General features: G+C 53.6%; 1 protein-coding gene across 1 annotated transcript in view; it reads left to right on the top strand.

Annotated features, from left to right (window-relative positions):
* LOC112239374 (gamma-aminobutyric acid type B receptor subunit 1-like) overlaps positions 1-18,602 on the top strand; it is a 147,374-nt gene that overhangs the window by 36,898 nt on the left and 91,874 nt on the right. Inside the window, exon 7 of the mRNA XM_042295121.1 lies at positions 12,503-12,745. Coding sequence (XP_042151055.1) covers positions 12,503-12,745 — 243 coding nt within the window. The remainder of the gene's footprint in view (positions 1-12,502; positions 12,746-18,602) is intronic.

The following is an 18,602-nucleotide window of genomic DNA, read 5'->3' as shown; positions in this document are numbered from 1 at the left end:
CTCTGGTCTAAAGTAGTCTACTATATAGGGAATAGGGTTCAATTGGGCTCTGGTCTAAAGTAGTGTACTATATAGGGAATAGAGCCCTGGTCTAAAGTAGTAGCACTATATAGGGAACAGGGTAGAACGTTCATTCAGCTGTTAATGATGATCTTGCCCAAATTACACTACAGTGTCTTGGAAATACGATGACATTGATAAAGTAGGCAACTAATTAGCAGGAAACAATGTCGTCGTCATGACAACGTCGTCAGGTTTACTTTAGACAGACAGTAGCGTTGCCATTAGCTAGCAAAGATCGCAAAAAAATAGATCAGTTAGTTATCTTAAATCCTGTGCTAGCTAATGTTACCACATCTAATAAGGAAGCCAGTCCCTCACTAGTGTAACGACCCTCTTTAATTCATACTGTCTGGAGAGGAGACGAGCTTCAGGAAGCTCTTCAAATGTACTATTATCCATCTTACTTTGAAGATTTACCTCGTAGAAGAAAAGCTTTGTTCTCGAAGAGAAGCGTTTTCGAGCGCAGCAAACCCGTTTCTCTCTCTTTTGAATCGCCGGCTCTGAATTAAGAGAGGAGAGGAGAAAATGGAGAAAATGTAAATACTGAAGAAATAATACACTTTGTGTTAATGTTCATGGTTCACGCTAAACTGGGGCAGCGCTGTCTGGAGGGGCTGAAGAGGCAGAGAGGGAGAGAGACAGTAGTGGGATGTGTCCCAAATTTCACCCTTTTACCTATAGGCTCTGGTCTAAAGTAGTGCACTATGCCCTATGGGCTCTGGTCTAAAGTAGTGCACTATGCCCTATGGGCTCTGGTCTAAAGTAGTGCACTATGCCCTATGGGCTCTGGTCTAAAGTAGTGCACTATGCCCTATGGGCTCTGGTCTAAAGTAGTGCACTATGCCCTATGGGCTCTGGTCTAAAGTAGTGCGCTATGCCCTATGGGCTCTGGTCTAAAGTAGTGCACTATGCCCTATGGGCTCTGGTCTAAAGTAGTGCACTATGCCCTATGGGCTCTGGTCTAAAGTAGTGCACTATGCCCTATGGGCTCTGGTCTAAAGTAGTGCGCTATGCCCTATGGGCTCTGGTCTAAAGTAGTGCACTATGCCCTATGGGCCCTGGTCTAAAGTAGTGGAGGTTAGGGGTCCTGTCGGTAAGCAGCCTAGAGAGTCGTCTCTTATTGATCAAAGCCCCGTTTGTTGACGAGGCTGCCGTTGTCGTGGCGATGGTTCTCCAGGGCCTCGGCTTTCACAGATCCGGCTGCTTGATGCAGCCCGGCGCCACGGTAACGGAGGGAGTGGAAGGCATGTCTGTCAAACATGACCTCAAAACACTACAGTTAAATGTTTGTTCAAGGCAGTTCAACATACTAAGTTGACGTGTGTGTGTGTGTGTGTGTGTGTGTGTTTGTGTTGGATAAGGGATCTGAACATACATACACACAAATCCCTCAACACACACACACAGCCTTCAACACACACAAAGCCTTCAACACACACAAACCACAAAGCCTCCCCTCCTGATGCCAGGCCACACAGCCTCCTCCTGATACCAGGTCACACAGCCTCCCCTCCTGATGCCAGGTCACACAGCCTCCCCTCCTGATACCAGGTCACACAGCCTCCCTCCCTCCTGATGCCAGGTCACACAGCCTCCCCTCCTCCTGATACCAGGCCACACAGCCTCCCCTCCTGATACCAGGTCACACAGCCTCCCCTCCTGATGCCAGGTCACACAGCCCCTCCTCCTGATGCCAGGTCACACAGCCTCCCCTCCCCTCCTGATACCAGGCCACACAGCCTCCCCTCCTGATACCAGGTCACACAGCCTCCCCTCCTGATACCAGGTCACACAGCCTCCCCTCCTGATGCCAGGTCACACAGCCTCCCCTCCTGATACCAGGTCACACAGCCTCCCTCCCCTCCTGATGCCAGGTCACACAGCCTCCCCTCCCCTCCTGATACCAGGCCACACAGCCTCCCCTCCTGATACCAGGTCACACAGCCTCCCTCCTGATGCCAGGTCACACAGCCTCCCCTCCTGATACCAGGTCACACAGCCTCCCCTCCCTCCTGATGCCAAGTTACACAGCCTCCCTCCCCTCCTGATACCAGGCCACACAGCCTCCCCTCCTGATGCCAGGTCACACAGCCTCCCCTCCTGATGCCAGGTCACACAGCCCCCCACTCCTGATGCCAGGTCACACAGCCTCCCCTCCTGATACCAGGCCACACAGCCTCCTCTCCTCCTGATACCGGGCCACACAGCCTCCCCTCCTGATACCAGGTCACACAGCCTCCCCTCCTGATACCAGGCCACACAGCCTCCGCTCCTGATACCAGGTCACACAGCCTCCACTCCCTCCTGATGCCAGGTCACACAGCCTCCCCCCCTCCTGATACCAGGCCACACAGCCTCCGCTCCTGATACCAGGTCACACAGCCCCCTTCCCCCTGATACCAGGCCACACAGCCCTCCCCTCCTGACGCCAGGTCACACAGCCTCCCCTCCTGATGCCAGGTCACACAGCCTCCCCTCCCTTCCTGATGCCAGATCACACAGCCTCCTCTCCCGTTGCCAGATCACACAGCCTCCCCTCCTGATGCCAGGTCACACAGCCCCCTCCCCTCCTGATGCCAGATCTCACAGCCTCCCCTCCCTCCTGATGCCAGGCAACACAGCCTCCCCTCCCCTCCGGATGCCAGATCACACAGCCTCCCCTCCCCTCCTGATGCCAGGTCACACAGCCTCCCTCCTGATGCCAGGTCACACAGCCTCCCCTCCTGATCCCAGGTCACACAGCCCTCCCCTCCTGATGCCAGGTCACACATCCTCCCCTCCTGATGCCAGGTCACACAACATCCCCTCCACACCTGATGCCAGGTCACACAGCCTCCCCTCCTGATGCCAGGCCACACAGCCTTCCCTCCTGATGCCAGGTTACACAGCCTCCCCTCCTGATGCCAGGACACACAGCCTCCCCTCCTGATGCCAGGTCACACAGCCTCCCCTCCTGATTCCAGGTCACATGCTCCCCTCCTGATGCCAGGTCACACAGCCTCCCCTCCCTTCCTGATGCCAGATCACACAGCATCCTCTCCCGATGCCAGATCACAAAGCCTCCCCTCCTGATGCCAGATCACACAGCCTCCCCTCCCTCCTGATGCCAGGTCACACAGCCTCCCCTCATTATGCCAGGTCACACAGCCCCCTCCCCTCCTGATGCCAGATCTCACAGCCCTCCCCTCCCCTCCTGATGCCAGGCCACACAGCCTCCCCTCCTGATGCCAGATCACACAGCCTCCCCTCCCCCTCCTGATGCCAGGTCACACAGCCTCCCTCCTGATGCCAGGTCACACAGCCCCCTCCTGATGCCAGGCCACACAGCTCCCCTCCTGATGCCAGGTCACACAGCCTCCCCTCCTCCTGATGCCAGGTCACACAGCCTCCCCTCCTAATGCTAGGACACACAGCCTCCCTCCTGATGCCAGGTCACACAGCCTCCCCTCCTGATGCCAGGTCACACAGCCTCCCCTCCTAATGCTAGGACACACAGCCTCCCCTCCTGATGCCAGGTTACACAGCCTCCCCTCCCCTCCTGATCCCAGGTCACACAGCCTCCGCTCCTGATGCCAGGTCACACAGCCTCCCATCCCCTCCTGATACCAGGCTACACAGCCTACCCTCCCCTCCTGATGCCAGGCCACACAGCCTCCCCTCCTGATACCAGGCCACACAGCCTCCGCCCCTGATACCAGGTCACACAGCCTCCCCTCCTGATGCCAGGCCACACAGCCTCCCCTCCTGATGCCAGGTCACACAGCCTCCCCTCCTGATGCCAGGTCACACAGCCTCCCGACCCTCCTGATGCCAGATCACACAGCCTCCTCTCCTGATACCAGGTCACACAGCCTCCTCTCCTGATGCCAGATCACACAGCCTCCCCTCCTGATGCCAGATCTCACAGCCTCCCTCCCCTCCTGATGCCAGGCCACACAGCCTCCCCTCCCCTCCTGATGCCAGATCACACAGCCTCCCCTCCTCCTGATACCAGGTCACACAGCCTCCCTTCCTGATGCCAGATCACACAGCCTGCCCTCCCTTCCTGATGCCAGATCACACAGCCTCCTCTCCTGATGCCAGGCCACACAGCCTCCTCTCCTGATGACAGATCACACAGCCTCCCCTCCTGATGCCAGGTCACACAGCCTCCCCTCCTGATTCCAGATCACACAGCCTCCCCTCCTGATGCCAGATCACACAGCCTCCCCTCCCCTCCTGATGCCAGGTCACACAGCCTCCCCTCCCGATGGCAGGTCACACAGCCTCCACTCCCCTCCTGATGCCAGGCCGAACAGCCTCCCTCCCCCTGATGTCAGGCCACACAACCTACCCTCCTTCTGATGCCAGGCCACACAGCCTCCCCCCCCTCCTGATGCCAGGCCACACAGCCTCCCCTCCTCCTGATACCAGGTCACACAGCCTCCCCTCCCGATGCCAGATCACACAGCCTCCCTCCCTCCTGATGCCAGATCACACAGCCTCCCCTCCTGATGCCAGATCACACAACCTCCCATCCCCTCCTGATGCCAGGCCACACATTCTCCTCTCCCGATGCCAGATCACACAGCACCCCCTCCCCTCCTGATGCCAGATCACACAGCCTCCCCTCCTGATGCAAGGCCACACAGCCTCCCCTCCTGATACCAGGCCACACAGCCTCCTCCTGATGACAGGCCACACAGCCTCCCCTCCTGATACCAGATCACACAGCCTCCCCTCCTGATACCAGGTCACATAGCCTCCTCCTGATGCCAGATCACACAGCCTCCTCTCCTGATGCCAGGTCACACAGCCTCCTCTCCTGATGCCAGATCACACAGCCTCCTCTCCTGATGCCAGGCCACACAGCCTCCCTCCTGATGCCAGATCACACAGCCTCCCCCTCCTGATGCCAGGTCACACAGCCTCCCACCTGATGCCAGGTCACACAGCCTCCCTCCTGATGCCAGGTCACACAGCCCTCCCCTCCTGATGCCAGGTCACACATCCTCCCCTCCTGATGCCAGGTCACACAACATCCCCTCCACACCTGATGCCAGGTCACACAGCGTCCCCTCCTGATGCCAGGCCACACAGCCTTCCCTCCTGATGCCAGGTTACACAGCCTCCTCCTGATGCCAGGACACACAGCCTCCCCTCCTGATGCCAGGTCACACAGCCTCCCTCCTGATTCCAGGTCACACAGCCTCCCCTCCCCCTGATGTCAGGCCACACAACCTACCCTCCCCTTCTGATGCCAGGCCACACAGCCTCCCCTCCCCTCCTGATGCCAGGCCACACAACCTCCCCTCCTCCTGATGCCAGATCACACAGCCTCCCTCCCCTCCTGATACCAGGTCACACAGCCTCCTCCCGATGCCAGATCACACAGCCTCCCCTCCCCTCCTGATGCCAGATCACACAGCCTCCCCTCCTGATGCCAGATCACACAACCTCCCATCCCCTCCTGATGCCAGGCCACACATTCTCCTCTCCCGATGCCAGATCACACAGCACCCCTCCCCTCCTGATGCCAGATCACACAGCCTCCCCTCCTGATGCAAGGCCACACAGCCTCCCCTCCTGATACCAGGCCACACAGCCTCCCCTCCTGATGCCAGGCCACACAGCCTCCCCTCCTGATACCAGATCACACAGCCTCCCCTCCTGATACCAGGTCACATAGCCTCCCCTCCTGATGCCAGATCACACAGCCTCCTCTCCTGATGCCAGGTCACACAGCCTCCTCTCCTGATGCCAGATCACACAGCCTCCTCTCCTGATGCCAGGCCACACAGCCTCCCTCCTGATGCCAGATCACACAGCCTCCCCATCCTGATGCCAGGTCACACAGCCTCCCTCCTGATGCCAGGTCACACAGCCTCCCCTCCTGATGCCAGGTCACACAGCCCTCCCTCCTGATGCCAGGTCACACATCCTCCCTCCTGATGCCAGGTCACACAACATCCCCTCCACACCTGATGCCAGGTCACACAGCGTCCCCTCCTGATGCCAGGCCACACAGCCTTCCCTCCTGATGCCAGGTTACACAGCCTCCCCTCCTGATGCCAGGACACACAGCCTCCCCTCCTGATGCCAGGTCACACAGCCTCCCCTCCTGATTCCAGGTCACACAGCCTCCCCTCCTGATGCCAGGTCACACAGCCTCCCCTCCCTTCCTGATGCCAGATCACACAGCATCCTCTCCCGATGCCAGATCACAAAGCCTCCCCTCCTGATGCCAGATCACACAGCCTCCCCTCCCCTCATGATGCCAGGTCACACAGCCTCCCCTCCTGATGCCAGGTCACACAGCCTCCCCTCTTTATGCCAGTTCACACAGCCCCTCTCCCCTCCTGATGCCAGATCTCACAGCCCTTCCCTCCCCTCCTGATGCCAGGCCACACAGCCTCCCCTCCTGATGCCAATCACACAGCCTCCCCCCCCTCCTGATGCCAGGTCACACAGCCTCCCTCCTGATGCCAGGTCACACAGCCTCCCCTCCTGATGCCAGGTCACACAGCCTCCCCTCCTGATGCCAGGCCACACAGCCTCCCCTCCTGATGCCAGGTCACACAGCCTCCCCTCCTGATGCCAGGTCACACAGCCTCCCCTCCTAATGCTAGGACACACAGCCTCTCCTCCTGATGCCAGGTCACACAGCCTCCCCTCCTGAAGCCAGGCCACACAGCCTCCCCTCCTGATGCCAGATCACACAGCCTCCCTCCCCTCCTGATGCCAGGTCACACAGCCTCCCTCCTGATGCCAGATCACACAGCCTCCCCTCCCCTCCTGATACCAGATCACACAGAGCCTCCCCTCCTGATGCCAGATCACACAGCCTCTCCTCCTGATGCCAGGTCACACAGCCTCCCCTCCTGATACCAGGCCACACAGCCTCCCCTCCTGATGCCAGATCACACAGCACCCCCTCCCTCCTGATGACAGGTCACACAGCCTCCCCTCCTGATGCCAGGCCACACAGCCTCCCCTCCTGATACCAGATCACACAGCCTCCCCTCCTGATACCAGATCACACAGCCTCCCCTCCTGATGCCAGATCACACAGCCTCCTCTCCTGATGCCAGGTCACACAGCCTCCTCTCCTGATACCAGATCACACAGCCTCCCCTCCTGATGCTAGATCACACAGCCTCCCCTCCTGATGCCAGGTCACACAGCCTCCTCTCCTGATGCTAGATCACACAGCCTCCCCACCTGATGCCTGGCCACAGAGCCTCCCCTCCTGATGCCAGATCACACAGCCTCCCCTCCTGAGGACCGGTCACACAGCCTCCCCTCCTGATACCAGATCACACAGCCTCCCCTCCTGATACCAGGCCACACAGCCTCCCCTCCCCTCCTGATGCCAGGCCACACAGCATCCCCTCCCCTCCTGATACCAGGCCACACAGCCTCCCCTCCTGATACCAGGCCACACAGCCTCCCCTCCTGATGCCAGGCCACACAGCCTCCCCTCCTGAGGCCAGGCCACACAGCCTCCCTCCTGATACCTGGCCACACAGCCTCCTCCTGATGCCAGATCACACAGCCTCCCCTCCTGATACCAGATCATACAGCCTCCCTCCCCTCCTGATACCTGGCCACACAGCCTCCCCTCCTGATGCCAGATCACACAGCCTCCCTCCTGATACCAGATCATACAGCCTCCCCTCCCATCCTGATGCCAGGCCACACAGCCTCCCCTCCCTTCCTGATACCAGGTCACACAGCCTCCCGTCCTGATACCAGATCAGACACAGCCCCCCTCCCTTCCTGATACCAGATCACACAGCTTCCCCTCCCTTCCTGATACCAGATCACACAGCTTCCCCTCCCATCCTGATGCCAGGCCACACAGCCTCCCCTCCTGATGCCAGGCCACACAGCCTCCCCTCCCTTCCTGATACCAGGTCACACAGCCTCCCGTCCTGATACCAGATCACACAGCCCCCTCCCTTCCTGATACCAGATCACACAGCCTCCCCTCCCTTCCTGATACCAGATCACACAGCTTCCCCTCCCATCCTGATGCCTGGCCACAGAGCCTCCCCTCCTGTTGCCAGATCACACAGCCTCCCCTCCTGAGGACCGGTCACACGGCCTCCCCTCCTGATACCAGATCACACAGCCTCCCCTCCTGATACCAGGTCACACAGCCTTCCCTCCTCATGCCAGATCACACAGCCTCCCTCGCCTCCTGATTGCAGGTCACACAGCCTCCTCTCCTGATGCCAGATCACACAGCCTCCCCTCCTGATGCCAGGCCACACAGCCTCCCTTCCTGATACCAGATCACACAGCCTCCCCTCCCATCCTGATGCCAGGCCACACAGCCTACCCTCCTGATGCCAGGCCACACAGCCTCCCCTCCTGATGCCAGATCACACAGCTTCCCCTCCTGATGCTAGATCACACAGCCTCCCCTCCTGATGCCAGATCACACAGCCTCCCGTCCTGATGCCAGGCCACACAGCCTCCCCTCCTGATGCCAGATCAAACAGCCACCCCTCCCTCCTGATACCAGGCCACACAGCCTCCACTCCTGATACCAGGCCACACAGCCTCCCCTCCTGATACCAGGCCACACAGCCTCCCCTCCTGATACCAGGCCACACAGCCTCCCTCCCCTCCTGATGCCAGGCCACACAGCATCCCCCCTCCTGATACCAGGCCACACAGCCTCCCCTCCTGATACCAGGCCACACAGCCTCCCCTCCTGATGCCAGGCCACACAGCCTCCCCTCCTGAGGCCAGGCCACACAGCCTCCCCTCCTGATACCTGGCCACACAGCCTCCCCTCCTGATGCCAGGTCACACAGCCTCCCCTCCTGATACCAGATCATACAGCCTCCCCTCCCATCCTGATGCCAGGCCACACAGCCTCCCCTCCCTTCCTGATACCAGGTGACACAGCCTCCCGTCCTGATACCAGATCACACAGCCCCCTCCCTTCCTGATACCAGATCACACAGCCTCCCCTCCCTTCCTGATACCAGATCACACAGCTTCCCCTCCCATCCTGATGCCAGGCCACACAGCCTCCCCTCCTGATGCCAGGCCACACAGCCTCCCCTCCCTTCCTGATACCAGGTCACACAGCCTCCCGTCCTGATACCAGATCACACAGCCCCCCTCCCTTCCTGATACCAGATCACACAGCCTCCCCTCCCTTCCTGATACCAGATCACACAGCTTCCCCTCCCATCCTGATGCCTGGCCACAGAGCCTCCCCTCCTGTTGCCAGATCACACAGCCTCCCCTCCTGAGGACCGGTCACACGGCCTCCCCTCCTGATACCAGATCACACAGCCTCCCCTCCTGATACCAGGTCACACAGCCTTCCCTCCTCATGCCAGATCACACAGCCTCCCTCGCCTCCTGATTGCAGGTCACACAGCCTCCTCTCCTGATGCCAGATCACACAGCCTCCCCTCCTGATGCCAGGCCACACAGCCTCCCTTCCTGATACCAGATCACACAGCCTCCCCTCCCATCCTGATGCCAGGCCACACAGCCTACCCTCCTGATGCCAGGCCACACAGCCTCCCCTCCTGATGCCAGATCACACAGCTTCCCCTCCTGATGCTAGATCACACAGCCTCCCCTCCTGATGCCAGATCACACAGCCTCCCGTCCTGATGCCAGGCCACACAGCCTCCCCTCCTGATGCCAGATCAAACAGCCTCCCCTCCTCCTGATACCAGGCCACACAGCCTCCCCTCCTGATACCAGGCCACACAGCCTCCCCTCCTGATACCAGGCCACACAGCCTCCCCTCCTGATACCAGGCCACACAGCCTCCCCTCCCCTCCTGATGCCAGGCCCACAGCATCCCCTCCCCTCCTGATACCAGGCCACACAGCCTCCCTCCTGATACCAGGCCACACAGCCTCCCCTCCTGATGCCAGGCCACACAGCCTCCCTCCTGAGGCCAGGCCACACAGCCTCCCCTCCTGATACCTGGCCACACAGCCTCCCCTCCTGATGCCAGGTCACACAGCCTCCCCTCCTGATACCAGATCATACAGCCTCCTCCCATCCTGATGCCAGGCCACACAGCCTCCCCTCCCTTCCTGATACCAGGTCACACAGCCTCCCGTCCTGATACCAGATCACACAGCCCCCTCCCTTCCTGATACCAGATCACACAGCCTCCCCTCCCTTCCTGATACCAGATCACACAGCTTCCCCTCCCATCCTGATGCCAGGCCACACAGCCTCCTCCTGATGCCAGGTCACACAGCCTCCCCTTCTGATACCAGATCACGCATTCTCCCCTCCTGATGCCAGGCCACACAGCCTCCCCTCAGAGGCTAAGTAATAGCTGACTTCATTCTAGAGTGCATCACAAATGGCACTCTATTCCCTATATGGGTCCTGGTCAAAAGTAGTGCACTACATAGGGAATAGGGTGCCATTTGGGGCACATATCCTTTACAGAGCTGTTATGTCTCTCCTTAGCTCCTCGCACACAGAGTGAGAGACAGATGTCTCATTCAGATTAGGTAGAGGTGTGAGAGAGAGAGAGAGAGAGAGTCAAACCCTCTGCCAGCTACCCTTCCTGTCAACCCCTCTGCCAGCTACCCTTCCTGTCAACCCCTCTGCCAGCTACCCTTCCTGTCAACCCCTCTGCCAGCTACCCAATTTGTCAACCCCTCTGCCAGCTACCCTTCCTGTCAACCCCTCTGCCAGCTACCCTTCCTGTCAACCCCTCTGCCAGCTACCCATCCTGTCAACCCCTCTGCCAGCTACCCTTCCTGTCAACCCCTCTGCCAGCTACCCTTCCTGTCAACCCCTCTGCCAGCTACCCTTCCTGTCAACCCCTCTGCCAGCTACCCATCCTGTCAACCCCTCTGCCAGCTACCCTTCCTGTCAACCCCTCTGCCAGCTACCCTTCCTGTCAACCCCTCTGCCAGCTACCCATCCTGTCAACCCCTCTGCCAGCTACCCTTCCTGTCAACCCCTCTGCCAGCTACCCATCCTGTCAACCCCTTTGCCAGCTACCCATCCTGTCAACCCCTCTGCCACGTCTCTTCTAGACTCAGCCCGGGGGATTCTGAGAAAATATCCTCTCTCTCTCTCTCTCTCCATTCAGGATGAATTATCAAAAACACAACACAACACCGACCCCACCTCTCATCTTTTATTACAGGAGGCAACATGAAACATAAACATGTTTCTGTAGAGGGCGTTTATTTGGAACGGCACCTCCCATCTCGCACGGCGGATATATACAGTGGTGATACAGTGGTGAACAACTTTGTCGAAAGCTAAAGGTGGAGGGAAAATGATGACTGTATTGAGCCAGTTTACCAGGGTGGAGGGATGTTATCGTAGGTGGGACCTGTCCGATGCAAGGCTAGAAAGTGTCTGGAACTCAGCCCAGACATAACAGCCTCCTGGGCCAACGGTGGAGGGGGAGGGAGGGGTCTGGGTGGTGGGTGGGGGATACAGGAGGGGTCTGGGTGGTGGGTGGGGGGTACAGGAGGGGTCTGGGTGGTGGGGTGGGGGGTACAGGAGGAGTCTGGGTGGTGGGTGGGGGTACAGGAGGGTCTGGGTGGTGGGTGGGGGTACAGGAGGGGTCTGGGGGTGGGTGGGGGTGCAGGAGGGGTCTGGGTGGTGGGTGGGGGGTACAGGAGGGGTCTGGGTGGTGGGTAGGGGGTACAGGAGGGGTCTGGGTGGTGGGTGCAGGAGGGGTCTGGGTGGTGGGTGGGGGGGTACAGGAGGGGTCTGGGTGGTGTGTGTGTGGGGGGGGTACAGGAGGGGTCTGGGTGGTGTGTGGGTGGGGGGGTACAGGAGGGGTCTGGGTGGTGTATGGGGGGGGTACAGGAGGGGTCCGGGTGGTGTGGGGGGGGGTACAGGAGGGGTCCGGGTGGTGTGTGGGGGGTACAGGAGGGGTCTGGGTGGTGGGGGGGGGGGTACAGGAGGGGTCTGGGTGGTGGGGGTGGGGGATACAGGAGGGGTCTGGGTGGTGGGTGGGGGTACAGGAGGGGTCTGGGTGGTGGGTGGGGGTACAGGAGGAGTCTGGGTGGTGGGTGGGGGTACAGGAGGGGTCTGGGTGGTGGGGGTACAGGAGGGGTCTGGTGTTTGTGTGTGTGTGGGGGGAGTACAGGAGGGGTCTGGTTGGTGTGTGGGGGTGAGTACAGGAGGGTCTGTTTGGTGTGTGTGTGTGTGGGGGTGAGTACAGGAGGGGTCCGACTGGTGTGTGTGTGTGGGGGTGAGTACAGGAGGGGTCTGGTTGGTGTGTGTGTGGGGGTGAGTACAGGAGGGGTCCGACTGGTGTGTGTGTTTGGGGGTGAGTGGGTGCCTGTGTCCCCACATCCTAGAGAGAACAGAAGAACATCTGGCCTATTCCCAGACAGACCCCACCCCACCGCACTGGTGAAACAGGATGTTAACCTGGTGCTCCCCCCACCTACACAGTTCTAAGCCCTCCTCCTCTCTCTTCCTCCAGACGTCTCAGGAGTTTCTGAACCAGCTGATGTCTAAGTTGGGGGTAAGAACCCAGAGGAGACAGGGGTTCCAGGAGGCCCCTCTGGCCTACGATGCAGTGTGGGCCCTGGCTCTGGCCCTCAACAAGACCGTGGGGCCCCTGAAGGCCAAGGGCCGGAGGCTGGAAGACTTCAACTACAACAACCGAGATATCACCGCTGAGATCTACCGTGCCCTCAACACCAGCTCATTTGAAGGAGTTTCGGTGAGTATGGAATATATAGCCTAACCTTTGAGGCATGGGGAAGAGGGAAGGAGAGAGGAAGCTTGTGGTTGTACTGGGAGAGAGCGAGACAGACAAAGAGAGGGAGAAAGAAAGCAAGAGAGAAGGATAGAAAGAGAGCGAGAGAGACAGAGACAGAGAAAGACTACCAGAATCCATTGGATTCTCCAATTATATTGAATGAGTTACAGGACAAAATACAAACCCTCCAACCCCAAAAATGTCTGTGGTGTTGATGGTATCCTAAATGAAATGATAAAATATACAGATCACACATTTCAATTGTCTTTCTAACATCATCCTCAGCTCTGGCATCTTCCCCAATATTTGGTACCAAGGACTGATCACCCCAATCCACGAAAGTGGAGACAAATTTGACCCCAATAACTACAGTGGGATATGCGTCAACAGCAACAATGGTAAAATCCTCTGCATTATCATTAACAGCAGACTCGTACATTTCCTCAATGAAAACAATGTACTGGGCAAGTGTCAAATTGGCTTTTACCAAATTACCGTACAACAGACCATGTATTCACCCTGCACACCTAATTGACAACCAAACAAAACAAAAGCAAAGCCTTATCATGCTTTGTTGATTTCAAAAAAGCTTTTGACTCAGTTTGGCATGAGAGCCTCTTATACAAAGTAATAGAAAGCAGTGTAGTGTGCAGATGAAATTGGCAAAAAATTGGCAAAAAACACACATTTCTTTCCACAGGGCTGTAGAGTGAGACAGGGATGCAGCCCTACCCTCTTCAACATATATATCAACGAATTGGCGAGGGCTCTAGAACAGTCTGTAGCACCCGGCCTAAGGCAGTAAGAAGCTCTCTCATCCATTTATATGCAGATGATACAGTCTTATACTCAGCTGGCCCCTCCCCGGATGTTGTGTTAAATGCTTTACAACAAAGCTTTCTTAGTTTCCAACAACCTTTCTCTACCCTTAACCTTGTTCTGAACACCTCCAAAACAAAGGTCATGTGGTTTGGTAAGAAGAATGCCCCTGTCCCCACAGGTGTGACTACTACCTCTGAGGGTTTAGAGCTTGAGGTAGTCACCTCATATAAGTACTTGGGAGTATGGCTAGACGGTACACTGTCCTTCTCTCAGCACATATCAAAGCTGCAGGCTAAAGTTAAATCTAGACTTGGTTTCCTCTATCGTAATCGCTCCTTTTTCACCCCAGCTGCCAAACTAACCCTGATTCAGATGACCATCCTACCCATGCTAGATTACGGAGACATAATTTATAGATCAGCAGGTAAGGGTCCTCTCGAGCAGCTAGATGTTGCGCACTATATGACAAATCACTGCACTCTATACTCCTCTGTAAACTGGTCATCTCTGTATACCCACTGCAAGATCTACTGGTTGATGCTTATTTATAAAAACCCTCTTAGGCCTCACCCCTTAACTGTACTCTATACCATCTACTGCCTCTTGCCGCTCGTCCATCGCTCATCCATATATTTATATGTACATATTCTTATTCATTCCTTTACACTTGTGTGTATAAGGTAGTTGTTGGGAAATTGTTAGGTTACTTGTTAGATATTACTGCATGGTCGGAACTAGAAGCACAAGCATTTCGCTACACTCACAATAACATCTGCTAACCAGGTGTATGTGACCAATAACATCTGCTAACCATGTGTATGTGACCAATAACATTTGATTTGAATGAATATTTATCTAATTATTATTTATTTATTTATTTTTATACCTAAAGGGGTCCTAAAGGTCAAAATCAAATAGCTAAATGATCCTTAGTATGATCATCTTAAAACCATATGTCAGTTTAAACCACCCAATGTCTTATAATCTAATTACATTCTACAACCACCTAAAAGGAAACGAGTCCCAAACCTTCCATAACAAAGCCTTTAACTACAGAGAGATAAATCTAGAAATGAGTCCTCTAAGCAAGCTGGCCCTGGGGCTCTGTTCACAAACACAAACAGACCCCAAAGAGCCCAGGACAGCAACACAATTAGACCCAACCAAATCATGAGAAAACCGAAACATAATAATTACTTACATTAAAACATTTTACTTGACACATCGGAAAGAGTTGACAGAACAACAGAGCAAACTGGAACAATATTTGTCCCTAAACAGAGAGTACACAGTGGCAGAATACCTGACCACTGTGACTGAGCCACAATTAAGAAAACATAGGCAGACCTGGCTCTCGAGAGAAGACAGGCTATGTGCACACTGGCCACAAAATGAGGTGGAAACTGAGCTGCACTTCCTAACCTCCTGCCAAATGTATGACCATATTAGAGACACATATTTCCCTCAGATTACACAGATCCACAAAGAATTGGAAAACAAACCCAATGTTGATAAATTCTCATGGGTAGGTTGCATCAACATGGTTTAAATGAACCTAGGATTAAAGCTAATCTAAATTTTGTAAATCTAGGTTTATAATTAATCCAGAGATGTGTTGCACCACTTCATTTATAATCTGAATCAGTAAATATATGATTAACGGTTTTAAACCAATCAATCAAATGTATTTATAAAGCCCTTCTTACATCAGCTGATGCCACAGAGTGCTGTACAGAAACCCAGCCTAAAACCCCAAACAGCAAGCAATGCAGGTGTAGAAGCACGGTGGCTAGGAAAAACTCCCTGGAAAGGCTGGAACCTAGGAAGAAACCTAGAGAGGAACCAGGCTATGAGGGGTGGCCAGTCCTCTTCTGGCTGTGCCGGGTGGAGATTATAACAGAACATGGCCAAGATGTTCAAATGTTCATAGATGACCTGCAGGGTCAAACAATAATAATAATCACAATAGTTGTCGAAGGTGCAACAGGTCAGCACCTCAGGAGTAAATGTCAGTTGGCTTTTCATAGCCGGTCATTCAGAGTATCTCTATCACTTTTGCTGTCTCTAGAGAGTTGAAAACAGCAGGTCTGGGACAAGGTAGCACATCCGGGTTTCATTTAAACTATGATTAGTGACGTGTTACACCAATATACGAGGAATTTGAAACAAAGTAGCTAGTCTACTTGACAAGGTTAGAAGTGACTGCACCTCCATCGTGAAAGGGTTGTCATGGTGAAAGGGTTGTCATGGTGAAAGGGTTGTCATGGAGAAAGGGTTGTCATGGGTTGGCTGATTTGAAATTAAAATCCCTTATTTACCAGTACTAGAAAGAAAACCACTGTGTTAGCTACTGTAGCTAGCTAGTTTCTAAACCAAGCTAGCTAGCACACAATATTATTCATTATTGTCATTACTTAACGTTATTTAGCCATGTATCATTGGTCCGCTAGCCACCTGATCTATGACAAGTCAAAGAACTTCTTCCGTTTATGAAAAAAAAAGGAAACTATTTTGTCGGGGTTGATGGAGGAATTTAGTAACGTTACTGGAGGATTAAAAAAGACAGACAACACAACTGTCAAAAATAAGGAAGTCACCAGGGCTATTTTATGCGACAAAAAGTAATGGATCGACACCAATGAAAGAGAAGAGGGACCTAAATCGGATGAAAGCTGGATTTTAAAAGAAGAGCAAACGCCATGAAGAATACGGCAGAGGAAAGGCCCGGGGGAATTGATCCTGTCATCCCATATACAGTGCCTTGTGAAAGTATTCGGCCCCCTTGAACTTTGCGACCTTTTACCACATTTCAGGCTTCAAACATAAAGATATAAAACTGTATTTTTTTGTGAAGAATCAACAACAAGTGGGACACAATCATGAAGTGGAACGACATTTATTGGATATTTCAAACTTTTTTAACAAATCAAAAACTGAAAAATTGGGCGTGCAAAATTATTCAGCCCCCTTAAGTTAATACTTTGTAGCGCCACCTTTTGCTGCGATTACAGCTGTAAGTCGCTTGGGGTATGTCTCTATCAGTTTTGCACATCGAGAGACTGAAATTTTTCCCATTCCTCCTTGCAAAACAGCTCGAGCTCAGTGAGGTTGGATGGAGAGCATTTGTGAACAGCAGTTTTCAGTTCTTTCCACAGATTCTCGATTGGATTCAGGTCTGGACTTTGACTTGGCCATTCTAACACCTGGATATGTTTATTTTTGAACCATTCCATTGTAGATTTTGCTTTATGTTTTGGATCATTGTCTTGTTGGAAGACAAATCTCCATCCCACTCTCAGGTCTTTTGCAGACTCCATCAGGTTTTCTTCCAGAATGGTCCTGTATTTGGCTCCATCCATCTTCCCATCAATTTTAACCATCTTCCCTGTCCCTGCTGAAGAAAAGCAGGCCCAAACCATGATGCTGCCACCACCATGTTTGACAGTGGGGATGGTGTGTTCAGGGTGATGAGCTGTGTTGCTTTTACGCCAAACATAACGTTTTGCATTGTTGCCAAAAAGTTCAATTTTGGTTTCATCTGACCAGAGCACCTTCTTCCACATGTTTGGTGTGTCTCCCAGGTGGCTTGTGGCAAACTTTAAATGACACTTTTTATGGATATCTTTAAGAAATGGCTTTCTTCTTGCCACTCTTCCATAAAGGCCAGATTTGTGCAATATACGACTGATTGTTGTCCTATGGACAGAGTCTCCCACCTCAGCTGTAGATCTCTGCAGTTCATCCAGAGTGATCATGGGCCTCTTGGCTGCATCTCTGATCAGTCTTCTCCTTGTATGAGCTGAAGGTTTAGAGGGACGGCCAGGTCTTGGTCGCTTGCACAGTGCTCCTTGGGATGTTTAAAGCTTGGGAAATCTTTTTGTATCCAAATCCGGCTTTAAACTTCTTCACAACAGTATCTCGGACCTGCCTGGTGTGTTCCTTGTTCTTCATGATGCTCTCTGCGCTTTTAACGGACCTCTGAGACTATCATAGTGCAGATGCCTTTATACGGAGACTTGATTACACACAGGTGGATTGTATTTATCATCATTAGTCATTTAGGTCAACATTGGATCATTCAGAGATCCTCACTGAACTTCTGGAGAGAGTTTGCTGCACTGAAAGTAAAGGGGCTGAATAATTTTGCACGCCCAATTTTTCAGTTTTTGATTTGTTAAAAAAGTTTGAAATATCCAATAAATGTCGTTCCACTTCATGATTGTGTCCCACTTGTTGTTCATTCTTCACAAAAAATACAGTTTTATATCTTTATGTTTGAAGCCTGAAATGTGGCAAAAGGTCGCAAAGTTCAAGGGGGCCGAATACTTTCGCAAGGCCCTGTAATATACAAGATGATTCCCCAGCAGTTTGCCCCTCCATAACGCCCTATGATGACGACGGACAATTTGACCCACCAATGTTTAGTAAGCGTAAATATCAATGTCTATAATCCACGTTTAATCTAACGTTAATTCTACTTCACTGCGATGTTACCATTATCAGGCTCATTACAGCATGTTGCGTAACATCATCGTTCGTACCAAGGCTGGGCATATCATAAACCCCAATTCAATTGTTGTACAAAATGGGAACGTAAATAGCCTACTAATAATTAGTTAATTGTCATAAAACTCAACAGGATTCAACCTGTCTCTAATTATTGTCTGAGGTACTCATGTTAGTCTCTCCACAGTATATATTTAAATCAATTTATAAGTTAAATCACCTCAAGTGGCAGTTTAGAATTAATCTCCAATCTAAGTTTTTTTTCTTTTCTTTAATCATTGAGGAACAGGTTTAAAATTAATCTAGGTTTAAAGTGAAAACTAAACTTAGATTAGTGGAAGGATTGAATTGAACTAATCCATATTGGTGCAACCCACCCCATATCTATTCGGTTAAACACCACAGTGTGCATCACATCAGTAAGATTTGTGACCTGTACTTTAACTGATTGCACATCGTTACAACACAGTATATATACATAATATGACAT

This window comes from Oncorhynchus tshawytscha, linkage group LG13 (assembly GCF_018296145.1).
Source record: "Oncorhynchus tshawytscha isolate Ot180627B linkage group LG13, Otsh_v2.0, whole genome shotgun sequence".
In the NCBI taxonomy this organism is placed as follows: domain Eukaryota; kingdom Metazoa; phylum Chordata; class Actinopteri; order Salmoniformes; family Salmonidae; genus Oncorhynchus; species Oncorhynchus tshawytscha.
Note: the sequence above shows the minus strand (reverse complement) of the source record. Positions and strands in the feature narration are given on the sequence as shown.